General features: G+C 37.7%; 9 protein-coding genes across 9 annotated transcripts; 4 read left to right on the top strand and 5 right to left on the bottom strand.

Moving 5' to 3' along the window:
- Nucleotides 1-331: 331 nt before the first annotated feature.
- Nucleotides 332-3,748, top strand: PIM1 (ATP-dependent Lon protease PIM1; the record flags this gene model as incomplete). Its single annotated transcript, XM_056222219.1, has 1 exon — nucleotides 332-3,748. One exon carries the CDS (start codon nucleotides 332-334, stop codon nucleotides 3,746-3,748), a length of 3,417 nt encoding a protein of 1,138 aa, XP_056080340.1.
- Nucleotides 3,749-4,116: 368 nt separating this feature from the next.
- On the top strand, nucleotides 4,117-6,723 carry MCM2 (MCM DNA helicase complex subunit MCM2; the record flags this gene model as incomplete). Its single annotated transcript, XM_056222208.1, has 1 exon — nucleotides 4,117-6,723. The coding sequence occupies one exon, from the start codon at nucleotides 4,117-4,119 to the stop codon at nucleotides 6,721-6,723; it is 2,607 nt and encodes an 868-aa protein (XP_056080339.1).
- Nucleotides 6,724-6,980: 257 nt separating this feature from the next.
- NCL1 (tRNA (cytosine-C5-)-methyltransferase) lies at nucleotides 6,981-9,005 on the bottom strand (the record flags this gene model as incomplete). Its single annotated transcript, XM_056222197.1, has 1 exon — nucleotides 6,981-9,005. The coding sequence occupies one exon, from the start codon at nucleotides 9,003-9,005 to the stop codon at nucleotides 6,981-6,983; it is 2,025 nt and encodes a 674-aa protein (XP_056080338.1).
- Nucleotides 9,006-9,604: 599 nt separating this feature from the next.
- Nucleotides 9,605-10,042, bottom strand: RRN10 (Rrn10p; the record flags this gene model as incomplete). The annotated part of the gene is made up of 1 exon (XM_056222186.1): nucleotides 9,605-10,042. One exon carries the CDS (start codon nucleotides 10,040-10,042, stop codon nucleotides 9,605-9,607), a length of 438 nt encoding a protein of 145 aa, XP_056080337.1.
- Nucleotides 10,043-10,491: 449 nt separating this feature from the next.
- Nucleotides 10,492-10,908, bottom strand: LSM2 (Sm-like protein LSM2; the record flags this gene model as incomplete). Its single annotated transcript, XM_056222175.1, has 2 exons — nucleotides 10,492-10,725; nucleotides 10,855-10,908. The coding sequence occupies 2 exons, from the start codon at nucleotides 10,906-10,908 to the stop codon at nucleotides 10,492-10,494; spliced, it is 288 nt and encodes a 95-aa protein (XP_056080336.1).
- A 1,191-nt stretch (nucleotides 10,909-12,099) lies between these two features.
- Nucleotides 12,100-13,067, bottom strand: RPL19B (60S ribosomal protein eL19; the record flags this gene model as incomplete). Its single annotated transcript, XM_056222164.1, has 2 exons — nucleotides 12,100-12,667; nucleotides 13,066-13,067. Coding segments are annotated over 2 exons (570 nt in total).
- A 574-nt stretch (nucleotides 13,068-13,641) lies between these two features.
- Nucleotides 13,642-13,962, top strand: SMKI02G0850 (uncharacterized protein; the record flags this gene model as incomplete). Its single annotated transcript, XM_056222153.1, has 1 exon — nucleotides 13,642-13,962. One exon carries the CDS (start codon nucleotides 13,642-13,644, stop codon nucleotides 13,960-13,962), a length of 321 nt encoding a protein of 106 aa, XP_056080334.1.
- Nucleotides 13,963-14,226: 264 nt separating this feature from the next.
- On the bottom strand, nucleotides 14,227-15,351 carry SMKI02G0840 (uncharacterized protein; the record flags this gene model as incomplete). Its single annotated transcript, XM_056222142.1, has 1 exon — nucleotides 14,227-15,351. The coding sequence occupies one exon, from the start codon at nucleotides 15,349-15,351 to the stop codon at nucleotides 14,227-14,229; it is 1,125 nt and encodes a 374-aa protein (XP_056080333.1).
- A 1,325-nt stretch (nucleotides 15,352-16,676) lies between these two features.
- SMKI02G0830 (uncharacterized protein) lies at nucleotides 16,677-16,961 on the top strand (the record flags this gene model as incomplete). The annotated part of the gene is made up of 1 exon (XM_056222130.1): nucleotides 16,677-16,961. One exon carries the CDS (start codon nucleotides 16,677-16,679, stop codon nucleotides 16,959-16,961), a length of 285 nt encoding a protein of 94 aa, XP_056080332.1.
- Nucleotides 16,962-17,248: the final 287 nt, after the last annotated feature.

The following is a 17,248-nucleotide window of genomic DNA, read 5'->3' as shown; positions in this document are numbered from 1 at the left end:
GTCATCGGGATGGAACAGCAGGGGGCTATTTCCTACTGATGGCTCGTATCATGTAATTAATGGATGTAACGGTATAGATAATATTTTTATTGTTAGTGTGATGTATGGGTGCTTCTGTGAAGGGTGTATAATGTTTGCCACCGGAAGGAAAACAAGTCAGACCAGGTGTTTTAGCCTTATTTTGATGGTAAAACACAGCAATAACAACCAAATACAGTTAACAATACAGCTGTTATCACATAATACAGTGTGCATTTGTTGCTACTTCAAAAATTTTGTTCTTTCCTTTTGGTTTTTGAGCTATTTGAAGGGGAAGTTTGGCAAATAAAGCATGCTGAGAACAAGAACCGCAAAGACCCTTGGCACAGTGGCGAGGACCACGAGAGCTGTTCAATATTACCGGTCTATCACTAAGGCAGCTACAATCCCTCAAAGGAGGCTCGCATCTACTTTGGGCGTCCACGATGTGGCGAATATTAAACCCGGCCACATGATCAAGACTCCAGCATGGCAAGAGTTCCAACATCAATTGAAAAGTCCAAGATACACGGAGCAGCTTTCAGAACTTAATGAGCAGTTTGCTCGGTACTCGCTGGCTGCGAATGACTACAAAGGTATTCTGGCGAAGGATGATAGTACGCCTCAGAAAAAGGACGAAGATGTTAAGATAGTACCTGAAGAAAGAGATACTGATAATGATATTGAGCCCACGCGAGATGATGAAACGACTGATAAGAATCAAGAATCCGAAATTTCTAAAAACTCCAAAAGCTCAGCTTCTGGAGGCGGACAATCTTCATCTATTCGATCAGACTCTGGAGATGGCAACTCGAAACAGAAACCACCCAAGAATGTGCCAGAAGTGTACCCGCAGATGCTAGCATTGCCTATAGCCAGACGGCCCCTATTTCCAGGTTTTTACAAGGCGGTTGTGATATCAGACGAGAGGGTTATGAAGGCAATCAAGGAAATGTTAGACCGCCAGCAACCTTATATCGCTGCCTTCATGTTGAAGAACTCAGAGGAAGATACTGATGTAATCACAGACAAAGATGATGTGTACGATGTTGGTGTTTTGGCTCAAATAACCAGTGCTTTTCCAAGTAAAGACGAAAAGACAGGCACTGAAACGATGACTGCTCTTCTATATCCTCATAGAAGGATAAAAATTGATGAGCTTTTCCCACCGAACGAAGAAAAGGAAAATATAAACGAACAGACGAAGGAAACGGACACTGAAACGACCAGTGCCGAGGCTACTGAGACCACAGATGAACAGGAAAATGCTAGACTCGCCACGCCCAAGTTGGAAGACATCGTGGTTGAAAGGATACCTGATTCTGAACTGCATCAAAATAAGAGAATAGAACAGGCTGAGGAAGAATCTGACGAATTAGATGATGTTCAAGAGGGTGATGATGTGAATCCCACAGAATTTTTAAAGGATTACAATGTGTCTCTTGTCAATGTACTAAACTTAGAAGATGAACCATTTGATAGAAAGTCACCCGTTATTAATGCTCTAACATCGGAAATCTTGAAAGTTTTCAAAGAAATTTCTCAATTAAACACCATGTTCAGAGAACAAATCGCTACTTTTTCAGCTTCAATTCAGTCTGCCACAACTAACATTTTTGAGGAACCTGCCAGACTGGCAGATTTTGCTGCTGCTGTTTCTGCTGGTGAGGAAGACGAATTACAAGATATATTGTCGTCTTTGAATATTGAACACAGATTGGAAAAATCATTGTTAGTCCTTAAAAAAGAATTAATGAATGCTGAATTACAAAACAAGATATCCAAAGATGTAGAAACAAAAATTCAAAAGAGGCAAAGAGAATACTATTTAATGGAACAGCTGAAGGGTATTAAAAGGGAATTAGGAATTGACGATGGTCGTGACAAATTGATCGATACTTATAAAGAAAGAGTCAAGTCGTTAACATTGCCTGACAGTGTTCAAAAAATTTTTGATGATGAAATAACTAAATTAAGTACTTTAGAGACATCTATGTCTGAATTTGGTGTCATTAGAAATTATTTGGATTGGTTAACATCGATTCCATGGGGAAAGCATTCCAAGGAACAATATTCTATTCCAAGAGCAAAGAAAATTCTAGATGAAGATCATTATGGTATGGTAGATGTTAAAGATCGTATTTTGGAATTTATTGCTGTCGGAAAACTTTTAGGTAAAGTTGATGGCAAAATCATATGCTTCGTAGGGCCACCAGGTGTTGGTAAAACTTCCATAGGTAAATCTATTGCCAGAGCCCTTAACAGGAAATTCTTCAGGTTTTCTGTGGGTGGTATGACAGATGTGGCTGAAATTAAAGGTCACAGGAGAACATATATTGGTGCATTACCTGGTAGAGTAGTGCAAGCATTAAAGAAATGTCAGACTCAAAATCCTTTAATTTTGATAGACGAAATCGATAAGATTGGGCACGGCAGTATACACGGTGATCCTTCAGCAGCATTATTGGAAGTATTGGATCCTGAACAGAACAACAGCTTCTTGGATAACTACTTGGATATTCCTATTGATTTATCGAAGGTGCTCTTTGTTTGTACTGCCAACTCTCTGGATACCATTCCTAGACCCTTGCTAGATCGTATGGAAATCATTGAATTAACGGGTTATGTTGCCGAAGACAAGGTTAAGATTGCCGAACAGTACTTGGTTCCAAGTGCTAAGAAAAGCGCCGGTCTGGAGAATTCTCATGTTGACATGACAGAGGATGCAATTACAGCTTTAATGAAGTACTATTGTAGAGAAAGTGGTGTTAGAAATTTGAAAAAACATATCGAAAAGATTTATCGTAAAGCGGCTTTGCAAGTAGTAAAAAAGTTGAGTATTGAGGATTCCCCAATACCATCAGACGATAGCAACTCTAAGGAGAGTGCCTCCTCCTCCTCCTCCTCCTCCGAAGAGAACGCGAACAAGAATACTAAGAGCTCATCGAAAAAAAGTAAAGACAACGATTTGGAAAAGACGAGTAATGATATTAAAGCTCTAAAAACTTCAGAAAAGATCAATGTTTCCATATCCCAAGAAAATTTAAAGAATTACGTCGGACCTCCAGTCTACACTACGGATAGGCTATATGAAACGACTCCACCGGGCGTGGTAATGGGTTTGGCATGGACTAATATGGGAGGCTGCTCACTTTATGTTGAATCCGTACTTGAACAACCTTTACACAACTGTAAGCACCCAACATTTGAAAGAACCGGTCAACTGGGGGATGTGATGAAGGAATCATCAAGACTTGCTTATTCTTTCGCCAAGATGTATCTAGCGCAAAAATTTCCTGAAAACAGATTTTTTGAAAAGGCTTCTATCCACCTGCACTGTCCTGAAGGCGCCACTCCTAAAGATGGTCCATCTGCCGGTGTCACTATGGCTACCTCCTTCTTATCTCTAGCATTAAATAAATCAATTGATCCAACGGTTGCAATGACTGGTGAATTGACTCTTACCGGTAAAGTCCTACGTATTGGTGGTTTAAGAGAAAAAGCCGTGGCCGCCAAAAGATCAGGTGCTAAGACCATCATTTTCCCTAAGGATAATCTGAACGATTGGGAAGAACTTCCAGATAATGTTAAAGAAGGGCTAGAGCCTTTGGCTGCTGATTGGTATAATGATATATTCCAAAAAATATTCAAGGATGTGAGTGCAAAACAAGGTAATTCAGTATGGAAAGCTGAGTTCGAAATTTTGGATGCTAAAAAGGAAAAGGACTAGCTTTTTATCTAAAAAAAAATAAACACCATTAGAACATTCTGTAAATACTTATATATGAAGATCATTTTAATCACATAAACGTTAAAATCTTTTCCTTGTGACTTATTTGAAGACCCAAATGAGGGGAATCGCCGCGTATCATATTTATGATATGGCTTTTTTAGGAAATCTAATTGCTTTACCGAAGAAAATAAAACAACGAGAAATTTTGATCAACGAATCCAAAAGACTACACCATCTCCCTTTGTGAGATCAGAAGATAGCAGGTAAATCTCTTATCTAGGCAATTGTGGCATATTTTTGTTGATCGTTTCAATACAATTTATCTGCCGCTTTTATAAGAAGTGTGACGTAATACGATATAAGTAATGTCTGATAATAGAAGACGTAGACGTGAGGAAGATGATTCCGATTCAGATAATGAGCTACCTCCATCCTCGCCTCAGCAACCTCTCAGGAGAGGAATGAATCCAGTTTCGTCACCCATTGGTTCTCCAGATATGATTAATCCTGAAGGTGACGATAACGAAGTTGACGATGTGCCAGACATTGATGAGGTGGAAGAACAAATGAACGAAGTGGATTTGATGGGCGATGATATGTACGAGGACTATGCGGCGGATCAGAGTAGAGATAGGTATGATCCGAATCAAGTTGATGACAGAGAACAACAAGAGCTGTCTTTGAGCGAACGTCGACGCATTGATTCTCAGCTAAATGAAAGAGACAGGTTATTGAGAAACGTTGCATACATAGATGACGAGGATGAAGAACAAGAAGGTGCTGCACAATTAGATGAGATGGGTCTTCCAGTGCAAAGACGGAGAAGGAGAAGGCAGTATGAGGATTTGGAAAACAGCGATGACGATCTATTGAGTGATATGGACATTGACCCATTAAGAGAAGAACTAACCCTAGAATCCTTGAGTAATGTCAAGGCTAATAGCTACTCAGAATGGATTACACAACCTAATGTATCAAGAACTATTGCTAGAGAATTGAAATCATTCCTACTAGAATACACGGATGAGACAGGTCGCTCTGTGTACGGTGCACGTATTAGAACTTTAGGTGAAATGAACTCAGAATCTTTAGAAGTTAATTATAGACATTTGGCAGAGTCCAAAGCTATCTTGGCGTTGTTCTTAGCCAAATGTCCGGAAGAAATGTTAAAAATATTTGATCTAGTTGCCATGGAAGCAACGGAATTACATTATCCAGATTATGCTCGTATTCACTCGGAGATTCATGTAAGAATATCTGATTTTCCAACAATATACAGTTTACGTGAATTACGTGAATCTAATTTGACCTCTCTCGTACGTGTCACTGGGGTAGTGACAAGAAGAACAGGAGTCTTTCCTCAATTGAAATATGTTAAGTTCAATTGCTTGAAGTGTGGCTCTATTTTGGGCCCATTTTTCCAAGATTCTAATGAAGAAATTAGAATCTCATTTTGCACAAACTGTAAATCAAAAGGTCCCTTTAGAGTCAATGGCGAAAAAACTGTTTATCGAAATTATCAGAGAGTCACACTCCAGGAAGCACCTGGAACTGTTCCTCCAGGTCGTTTACCAAGACATAGAGAAGTTATTTTATTGGCTGATTTGGTGGATGTATCCAAGCCAGGTGAAGAGGTAGAGGTTACTGGTATTTATAAAAACAATTACGATGGTAATTTGAACGCAAAGAATGGGTTTCCCGTTTTTGCTACAATTATCGAAGCAAACTCTGTTAAAAGAAGGGAAGGTAATGCAGCTAATGATGGTGAGGAGGGGCTAGATGTTTTTAGTTGGACTGAAGAAGAAGAACGCGAATTTAGAAAGATATCTAGAGATCGTGGCATTATCGATAAAATCATATCGTCAATGGCACCATCCATCTATGGTCATAGGGACATCAAAACTGCTGTTGCTTGTTCATTATTTGGGGGTGTTCCAAAAAACGTTAATGGAAAACATTCCATTCGTGGTGATATCAATGTGTTATTGTTAGGTGACCCAGGTACTGCTAAATCTCAAATCCTGAAATACGTTGAGAAAACTGCGCATAGAGCCGTCTTTGCAACTGGACAAGGTGCTTCTGCTGTTGGTTTGACTGCATCAGTAAGGAAAGATCCTATTACTAAAGAATGGACTTTGGAAGGTGGTGCGCTGGTGCTAGCTGATAAGGGTGTTTGTTTAATTGATGAGTTCGATAAAATGAACGACCAGGATCGTACATCCATTCATGAGGCTATGGAACAACAAAGTATTTCTATTTCCAAAGCGGGTATTGTTACAACACTACAAGCACGTTGTTCAATTATTGCTGCGGCAAATCCAAATGGTGGGAGATACAATTCAACATTGCCATTAGCTCAAAATGTTAGTTTAACTGAACCAATTCTTTCTAGATTTGACATTTTATGTGTTGTTAGGGATCTTGTTGATGAAGAGGCAGACGAAAGATTGGCAAGGTTTGTTGTTGATTCTCATGTAAGATCTCATCCAGAAAACGAAGAGGACCGAGAAGGTGAGGAGCTCAAGAATAATGGTGAGTCAGCGGTGGAACAAGGAGAAGATGCAGTAAATGAACAAATTACTGCAAGGCAGAGAAGACTTCAAAGACAAAGAAAGAAAGAAGAAGAAATATCACCAATTCCACAGGAACTATTAATGAAGTATATTCACTATGCAAGAACTAAAATTTACCCCAAATTACACCAAATGGATATGGATAAGGTTAGTAGGGTGTATGCAGATTTGAGAAGAGAGAGTATTTCTACAGGTTCATTTCCAATCACTGTTCGTCATTTAGAATCCATTTTAAGAATTGCAGAATCATTCGCTAAAATGAGGTTATCTGAGTTCGTATCCTCTTATGATTTAGACAGAGCTATCAAAGTTGTGGTTGATTCCTTTGTTGATGCGCAAAAAGTCAGTGTTCGCCGTCAACTCCGCAGATCTTTCGCTATTTATACCTTGGGCCACTAACTTTCTTTATTCCTCTATATTTCTGGATGTAAAGACAACAATCACCCTCCTTTATAGCACATATTGACGGTTTTCTTTCAGTACATGAGTTTCTTTTATTTTCGTATAGTTTTTATACATTGTATTTCTAATTTCAATTCAACTAAACGTATTCCCATTATTAAGTAGAATAAAAGAAGGAACAAATATTAAATAAAAGAAGCTCTACTGCTGAAGTATTATAATATACAATTAATATAAAGTGAAAGGTAATACGCTCATTTAGCGACGCTAGCAGCTTCGCTAGATACTTCAGAAGAAGTTCCTGCCTTTTCTTCAGGTTTTGAAATTGGTTTGACATTCGCATCAATACCAAAGATCCTATATAATAACTCATGAGTATCTTCCTTACAGACCATTAAATTGATACACTTGTTACCCTTCCACACAGGTAAGAATAAGTTTTCTTTGGCAGGGTCGTTTCTTGATACATCAATAAAGGCACAGCCGGAGCTCAATTTTGTCATCTTTTCGACAAAATCGTCATCAATGTTCTTTGAACGAATATCGTCAAAATTAGGGAACGATTCGATCAACAGATGTTTTAGCATTTCTAAATTAGCTTCAACAATTCTATTGGATTTCATATGATGTTTCATTATTGGCAATGATTCACTTTGAATTCTCCACGAACATTCAATATCACTTCTTTGAGAGACAAACAATTTAACACCAGAATAAATAATCTTTAGTCTGTCGTCATTGGCTTGAATAACGTCCTTTAAAGCCGGACATACAGTGTAAACCACTCTAGTTGGTTCACCAGTGGCGTTACGCACTAGACAAGTGTTTCTATCGAAAATATTGTCAATGCCATAAAAATCCCAACAAACTCTTAAAGCTTCGTGCTGTGGGTCAACGAAGACAAATGGTTCTTCGTTTGCGTCACGTGGTAACCTTTCTTTCTTCTGGACTTCTTCTACCTTTATTTTTTTTGTTTGAGGCTCTTCAGATTCTAAAGCCGGAGTTTCTGAAGACAATTTCTCTGTAGCAGCACCAGCGTTGTTCTCAACTTTTTCAAAAACAGTGATAAAAAACCCACCCGTGTTTTGTTGGTGAGGATAAACTCTCATACAATTTTGTAAATTGAATCTAGATGCTTCCTCTTCGGATGGCGAGAAGAAACTTTCCAGTGTGCCTTCGTCCCCCTTGGTCTTCTCAGTCAAATTTCTATCATAAACAGGCCATTTGGATACACCCTTAGATCTTATGAGCCCAGGAAGTTTATCGTCACAATTTACTAATCTAATTTTGTCACCCCACTTTCTTAGCGCTTCAGCAACGACAGCCTCATTTTCAATAGGATTTAAAGAACAGGTTGAATAAACTAATCTGCCGTTGTTCTTTAAAAGATGCAACCCTCTGTTTAATATATTCAATTGAACAGTATGCAAACCAAGTCCTGCTTGTGTGTTCCAGTCTTTCCAAACATTTACATTTTTTCTCATAGTACCATCACCAGAACATGGGACGTCACAAAGGATTCTGTCAAATTTTAGAACGTCATTCTTGTTACTGGAATTACCATGTAATCTGATACGTGGGAAAAATTGGGCGTCATGATTTACAACCATCAAGTTAGCACTATTCAATCTTTTCAATTGGTGAACCAACATGTGGGATCTCCTAGCATCTGCATCATTGGCTACAACGAAACCAGATGGCTCATCTGTATCCTTGTGCAAAGCTTCGATTAGTTGGGCAGTTTTGGAACCAGGAGCAGCGCACATATCCAAAACAGTATGATGAGGTTTAACTTCAAGAACGATTGGAGGGATCATTGAGACGGCCTCTTGTCTTGAAATATTACCAACTGCATTCTCCACAACTAAAAATCTTTGAGTTTTTGCAAATTGTTCATTCTTTCTAATTACTGTCTTAGGGACATCCAATTGCCAAGCAAGATGGTCGGGATACCAAGGTAGTTCTACAGGGGCCTTGATTTTTTCACCTTCAAATTCAACATTAGTCAAGTTTGGTAGATGTCTCTCTTTAAACAAATTTAAAACTTCACCAGCGTGCTTCCTAGAGCCTGTAATCCTAAAAGTTAAAGGCAATGGAGCTTGACATATTTTCTTGAATTCGTCCCATTGGTCTTCTGGAAAGAGAGCTAAAGTCTTGTAATATTTCTCCCATTTTTCATTCTCTTTTACTAGTTCTGACCAGTTCTTTTGAGCTCTTGAGTCATCACGGGCTCCGAAAGTCTTTTTGTTTCCCTTTCTGAAATTCTTTCTTCTAGCCATCCTTGCAGTGTATTACTTAGGTTAGAAAGCCAATAAAAATGTTACAATTACTATATCTAATATGCATTTGATTATACAGTTACTGTATAGATGTCTTTGGAAGAACTCAGCGCTAAATTTTTCGAAGTGAAAAAAAAAGCTATGAAAAAAAAGGCAGTGTCATTAACTACGTAACTGTATACACTAAATGAGCGGAAATATGATATATTTTCTAGGAGGTAATATATATTGGTCTTAACATATTGAAATGAATGCACTCATGTTCATTAAATGTGTTTGATAAATGCAGTCCGAAATCAATTCACCCCAAAAATGTACGTTTAATTTCATCACAGTTAGCACGACATTTAGATTAGCCGGATTTACGGTCTTGCAATATTAACTTCACTACTTTCTCACTGGACATTATGTAGCTCGAAGACCTACCAGCTTGGAACTTAATGCATACATATAAGTTCTCATGTTATGCTCTATCATGTACATTAGTTCGGAATCGTTGTACGTGTGACAAATCGTAATAATTCAATGTGTTTTCTTGACTAGATAAGAGCGTGCAAAAGTTTTTTGTTCTAATCGCAAGTACCAGAAATTTATTACCATCAAATGTTACCTGGTGCATGTCTATAATCAATATGTTTGGATAAGAATTCGCATGGGCCTTCCCCGATTACTTTATTTTGCTTAGTGGTTTCTGTGTCGATGCTAGTCAAGTAGTCTTTAACCCATTTTTCAATAAGCAAACCTAGCGTAATAAGACTTGTTTCATCAAAGGCATTGATCAGATGGGGATACTTACTTAGACATAGTTGGGTAGCATAGTAGTGCACCACGCGTAAATCGATGTCAGGAATGATATTACCTTCGAACACACCTTCGTTCCTATCCTTTTCTACGTCCGCATCTATATCTTCTCTTGTTTTAAACGGTATAGGGACAGCATTATCTATTTTTTCTGAAAGTACTTCATCGGCACTCACTACATGTGTTCCAAATTCCTTTATTATATTGCTGCAGGCTTCATAAACATTCCTGTCCATTCTGTCTAAGGGATATTAACGTAGCGTTTGGTAAATATAACCACTTCTGAGTTTTTGTAATGGTGAACTTTGTGGAGAATACTTCATTCTTCAATTGGTATGCTGATCTGCATTTCATGACATTCGCTTTTCCATTAAGCGCATTTACTAAAACGAAACAAAACAAAACAAAATAAAACAAGTTGTACAAATTTGCAAGAATAAATGAGGAAGCAACTACAAATCTTAACGATGTTGAGTAGCTTAAGCTCCGATAGGAAAATTGCATGACCACAGGACAAGACTTGTGATTCTATTTTTTTAACACTTGAAGTTAGAAAATTGATACAATCCGTTTAATCATCTTCTTTGGAGTTACATATATACATATATGTATAATTTCGATATTCTAAAAATGGTGCTCGCGCAAAACTAGTGGAAATGCATGCCAATAATTAACAGGTAAACGCTTATTTTCTTTCAGTCATTACCTCCCTTCTGGTAGCATCTTGCAGTAAATTCGTATCCACCATGTTCTTATTTAGATAAACGTACCTGACTGTGGAACCTCTTATGAAGATGTTCCTTACGGAACCCAAATGTGGATATTTTTTTTCATCTGTACATGATATATTGTCCAGTTTTAGGTTTAAAAACTGGTCGACTGATTGTAGTGTACCTTTTATTTCGATGTCATTTTTTAGCTGATTAGAAGCACAACCAACAAAGAGTAGAAGAACGTTAGTATTTCGTTGTTTTGAAAGATTGATGTACGATAACTGCTAGTTTTCTTATATCAAAGAGAGTTTGTCTGTAAATTATTGTAAACATACCTCTACCACCACTTCTTGATCGACCAAAGTTTTGAAAAAAGAGAAGAAAAGCATATTTGTTTAATATTATCGGTTTGAAATATATATATTCAAAGGTATTGGTCTCCTTTCGTAAACTTTTGGACTTTTCTTCTTTACAGGCCGTACCGTAGCTAAATATTCTGTTTTCGGTTTTATTTTTTTTTGGTTCAAAACTTTCTTCATGGTCAGGAATTGGAAAAGGAACAGCGAGAGAAAAACATTAAAGAAAGGATCTCTCGATCACTTTTTATCGCCCAATCATCAAATTATATTCTATGCCCCCACATTCATCATTCCGAAGTGCTGATCTTGTAGATTCGTGCTACAAAACAGCTTTTTCTGTCTAAGTGCGAATGTAGAATTACCATGTTTTTTTATGTTTAGTAAACGAATATAATATTTAAACAAAGTAATATGATACAAAGAGAAAACATAAATTCGAAGAAGTAAGAACAAGAAACAGCAAAAATATAACTGGAATCAGAAATGTAGGAAAGTCAAACAATTGATTACCTTTCGTCAGTCTCTATCAACTCTTTTTTGCCCACACTCTTCTCCACGCTTCTCTTGAAACTACGATAAAATGTAATCTTTCGCCTTCATGATGTATCCCAGCATTTACGAATTAAAAATAGCTTTGCAATAATATACGTAGATAAGCTATTTGAAGTAATCTTTTTTAAATGATCCTGATTCCTAGTATACTTTAAAGCAAAACAATTTCAATAACTCTCATAGAATGAAAAAAGTGACAGTCGATAAATGGGTGTACGATATGAAGCTGATGCACTAGACTGATGGTAATCACGAAAACTCCAACTGTATAGACGACAGTGAAACTCTCAATCCTGGTAGCCTCATCAGGGAAATTCAGTATTGAATATACCGTGACGTCTTATTCTCCCCATAATAAGCAGTCAATGCATTCCTGGGCGCCCTGAATATATACCAATATTACACAATTCCATAAAGGATTTGTGAGCTTCGTCTAGATGGGTGAATTACTTGTGTTAGATTTTACTTATGGAGCGAAACGATAGCTAGGACTTTATTATCCCTTTTTACAGGGTTGTTATTCAATATTCATAAACTATGAACGATTCCCTCTCAGCTATTTATTATTTTTTTGGCACTATTATTGTATTTGGTACATTTTAGAGAAAATAAAACATATATAGAACAATGAGAACGTACATAATTTCTTAATTAATTATTTACAATTAATTAAGCGTCTTCCTTCAACAAAGCATCTCTCTTTTCAGCAACTCTTTGAGCTCTTCTGTCACGAGCTGCTCTGTTCTTCAATCTTCTAGCTTCAGCTTCTTCGTTCAAAGCCTTTTCACGTTGAGCATCAGCCTTAGCTTGAATAATGTGTTCAACCAAAGCTCTCTTGTGCTTGAAGGCATTACCCTTAGATTCCTTGTACAAGACGTGGTACAAATGCTTGTCAATCTTACCAGCGTCACGGTACTTGGCCAATAATCTTCTCAAGACACGTAATCTTCTGATCCAGACGACTTGGGATGGTAAACGAGCTTCTCTAGTACCTTTTCTCTTACCGTAACCACTGTGACGACCTTCTCTCTTGGATTGAGCGTGGGCTCTAGTTCTAGATTTAGAGTGGACAGTAACAGCCTTCTTGACGATGGTTCCGTTCTTGACCAATTTTCTAATGGCGTTTCTAGAGTTGGCTTGGGCAATTTCAGAGGTTTCGTTTGGGTCTAACCAAACCTTTCTCTTACCAACACCGACAACAGAAGCGGCAAGTCTCTTTTGAGTACGCAAGTTAGCCCTGAGTAAAAAAGAACTTTGCAAAATGTTTTGCAAATTGATGTTAGTAAAAGTGTTTCTTTTCGAACCAGGATATCAAAACAACCTCAAAAGTACAGAATGTTATCTCGGGATTTGTGAACTATAGTCTCAATCAGTCCATCAATGCTTCTGGTCAGCCGGCATGTATCAATTGCTGCCAAAAACCCTGAATTTAAACCACCATGATGGCTCATTTGGGCTGTGAAATTTACTTCATCCTCCTTTGTGAATGCTGCTACCCATTATTCAAGAGTCAGCAGTCATTTGTTCAACATCTATTTCTTCTTTGGTCTGTTTAGATAAATGATGTTTACCACATCTTTCCCGATGTACTATAGTATGGAAGGTCTGAAAGTATAATATCGCTGTTAAACATACATTTTCCTCTAAATTTATTGGTGACTTTTCTATTCGCTTATATGAATGTATCAACCAAATACTAGTAATGTTAAAATGTACTATTAGTATCCCAATGTAGATACGGTAGTATCCAAGAGGAGTCTAAGAAATTACTAATGTGTAGTGAGACTGGCTAGTCGAACTCGGTCCGCGCAATTCCCATGACGATAACAAAGGTAGGCGGGAGATAGAACAGTAGGCGCTCTCTCCCTCTAGCGGGACATCCCTTCTGCAAGCGTTTACAAAGTTCGGCTGCCTAGTTTCCTACATAGATGGCGCCTCATAACTTGGAGGATTAAGAATCTTTAACTAAAAAAACTTTCCAAAATTTCTAGGATGTACAGGTGTAAATATTTTGGAGGTGGGGGTGAATACTGTCCTGAAAAATACTTAATTTACTCTCCTTTTTCTTTTTGCGGCCAGGACAGAGCGATGAGATTCTAGAAAAATTTTCATAACTAAAAATTGGAATAACCATCCGCTGTATAAATTTTATTAGCATACGAGAAGTTGAACGTATAAAATTAGACAAAAAAGTCACGAGAACTAACAAACATGGCCAAATCATTACGTGCTAGCAGTCATCTTAACGCTAAATCTATCAAAAGACGTGGAGTTTTCCAAAAAGCAGTAGATGCACGTGAACAAAGAATATCTGATAAACTAAAGGAAGACTTACTAAAGCAAAAAATAGAAGATCTGAAGAAAAAGGAAGAGCAAGGAATTGACGTAGAGATTGAGGAGAAAAAGGTTACTGAAAAAGCTCCTTTGAAAAAGATAACTACTTCTGGTTGGAGAGACGGTAGACATCATGTCTATAAAAAGGCTAAGCTGATGAAACAGTCTAAAAAGAAAACATCATTTACCAGATTCTAATAAAGGAGGAGGTCGTAGGTGGTAAGAGCCCAATGAGAGCTGGGTTGTAAAATTTTTAACTATATGTACCATATTAAAATTCTGATGTTAATTTTCTTTTTTTTTTACAGTACTTAATCTTTCCGGCCAATTCAAATTGAAACAGGAAAACAGATTATGGTATGAAAACCGGTTCATTTTTATATTTTTCTTTTTATGTCTAAGAGTGAGTGAGTGAGTTCTATATACGGATGAAGTATATAATGCATTTTTTTAAGTTATAAATTAGGTTGTTCTTTTACGTTCTTTAAGTTTCATTCTTCTTTCCCTTCTCAACCTGCTCTGCATCATGTAGTAGGTACCTCGCCTAATAATAGTTTCCAATATGGACTGGTTGTATTCAGGGTATTTTACCTTCACTCGTTCGTGCAGTTGGTTGATCAACTTCGTCCTGTATTCTTTTGTAGTATCCCTGATCCACGTCTTGTAACCTAGCGGGTAATTTAGTTCATTCTGGAAAATACCCAATATAAACCGTTCTCGTTTTAAGGCTTCTTCGGGAGATTCTAAGTTTAGCACTTTCGCCAAACCTTCGGCAGATAATCTTGAATCGGAAATTTTCTTGGACTCAGAAGACGAAGAAGGCGACGAGTTTGTGAATGAATCATGACAGGCTTTCCTTTTCCTGCCGCAAGATGCCGTTGATTCTGAAGATGAAGATGATGACGAAAAAGATGGGACAGGATCTTGCTCAATGGCATTTATCGTAAAATCAGGATAGTTCAGTTGATTGTTCAGGTTTTCTAAGGTCAACTCTTGTGTTTGGGGCAAAGTCTCCTTTTCGAATGTGATAGGATCGGCAAATGTGTCGCCGATCGTGCTGGTATTAGAAGTCGATGTTTCCTTCTGCTCCAAAGAGGAAGACGTTGGTGGAGGAGGAGGAGGAGAAGGCGAATTCGATAAGGATAAAGAAAATTTAGCAGATGGCAAGCTTGATACTAATGAGGAGGGTGTCGATATGTCCTTTTTGTAAATGTCTTTACAATTTACTGCAAACTGCGGCTCATTGAGAGTAGAGGGGTAATCGAGTAAAAAAGCCATCTGACTGATACCATTACCGAGTAGATTATTACTATTACTATTATTATTACTATTATTATTAATATTATTACTATTATTATTGATGCTATTGTTTTTATTAGTTGTAGCACTCAGCTTATCCTTATAAGATAACAAAAAGTTGGAGTAAGTTAAACTTTCATCATTGTAAGCGTTAACATTGATGTCATTGTTATTAATGGGGAAAAAGGGCGAATTGATATCACAGTTTAATGGTGTGAGCGATTCTAAGTTGTAATTTATATTTTCATTCTCGTAAAAAGAATCAAATTCAGGGATGTTAGCGCACATTAGCTTTATTGTTATTATAATTTCTATATATTACTAAACAAGATGACACGCAAGTTAAAAAAAATAATTCTGAAACAAGAGGAAGCCAAAGAATAAAGAACAAAACTAGAGAGTAAGGGACGCATATATATAATCTGCTTAATTCCTTTTAAACAATTGAAGTTCTCTTAAGAAACACAACAACGAAAAAAAAAAAAAGAAAAGATAAAAATTGCATGTATGTGGGCTGAAACCTTAAAAGTTACAATAAAGGGAGTCCCACGCAGAAATTAGTACAGGAAAAAAATATAATAAAACGACCAAGAAATGGAGTCAACGTATGGCGTATTGAGATTGTGTTTATTTTTATGCAGGAATGGAACCACACAGATAATCAAAATAACTAACTAACCAACTAACTGCATGAAAAATGGTTGGTTTTTTTTCCGAAGCTCAGATAAAGAAATCACTGCGCCTATTTGTGTGGGAAGTCGTCGATATGAAAAGAGAAAACGAAAAACCAAAACTACCTATGATATGGAGTCCCTACTTTTTGCCATTTGGCCTACTTAGTCACCCAATATCGTAGCACTAAATATCAAGTAAGGGAAGAAAAAAAAAGGTTACGGGAGCGGCAGAGACATATAAGGAATAACGCAGGACGGAACAAAAAAACCAGTATCTCTGTATCAGAATAGTTCGAACCACCAGATTTCATGCTTATGATTACATACACAAGATTTCCTGTTTTCTACGAATGATTGTATGCGAGCTTAGGGTATACCTGCAGGACGCGTATGCATGTACGACGGCAGAGCCCGGAGTAAAACGGTAAGTACTCTAATGTGGGGTATGGGTTGTAGCCGTGGTAGGGCCAGTGGAGTCGCTGCAAGGGGTAATTATCAGCGACGGATGGCTCCGTTACCGCCCGACTCTACGTACGCCTTTTTCCGTGTGCGCCGGTCTTTCCCGGCAGGAGAGAATGTGACGACGGCGGAGCCGGCATCCCGTACCTCGAAGAAAATACGAGCAATCTAGTTTTAGTCATTTTGATTGTCATAAGGAAGCAGAAAAAAGGAAGATGTTGAAAGAAGAAAAGTGATGAGAAATACTTCATTGCGGGTAACAAATTATGCTGTGAAAAGATTCAATGGTTGTACACACATACGAAGATGCGCATTAGCCACATATCCCCTTCCCTTTTTCCCTTTCCCTCCGTTTTTATGATATCCCCCTATATATAAAACAAGCGGCTGAAGTAGAGGTAAAAAACGTTGACAAGAAGAATCTATTTACGATAATTTCCCTCACAGACATCAATAGAAAACACCAACAGTACTGTCATCATGTCGTTCATCCCCATTGTATGTGGTATGAAGAGTTTCGACTCTTCATACGATTCTGTGCCAGGACATCAGAGTCTGTACTGTCCGAACTGTCATAATTATAGCGTGTGCCCCATAAAAAGAAAGGAATTTTTCACTATTTGGTTCATACCGCTGGTTCCTGTTTTCTGGGGCAAACAGTTACATTGTTCCATCTGTAATTGGAGGCAAGACTTTAAAAATGAGGAACAGCTGAATAAAGTCGTTCAAGAACAACAAAACTTGCGACAAAAGCTGCCTAATTGATGGACTTTCTATAATGCATTTTTTTCAATCACCCTGTTCTTTATATATATATATTTATATCTATATATATAAATAAGTATCCATTACGTATATAGGCGTAATTTCCCATTTTAATGTAAAGATCACGATATACGTACATATTTCCTTGCGGGAACAAATGAAAGGCGGTAAATGCGCTGTCCTGATTGGTGCAGAGCACCGGCCAATGAGAGGCCCCCACTCTCAGAGGGTGAGCTGCGATTATCGGGGACATGTCTCCGTCGATCGGGCCCATGTCGTCGCAGAAT

The sequence above is a fragment of the Saccharomyces mikatae genome, assembly GCF_947241705.1.
Source record: "Saccharomyces mikatae IFO 1815 strain IFO1815 genome assembly, chromosome: 2".
In the NCBI taxonomy this organism is placed as follows: Eukaryota; Fungi; Ascomycota; class Saccharomycetes; order Saccharomycetales; family Saccharomycetaceae; genus Saccharomyces; species Saccharomyces mikatae.
This window is presented reverse-complemented; position numbering and strand designations above follow the sequence as displayed.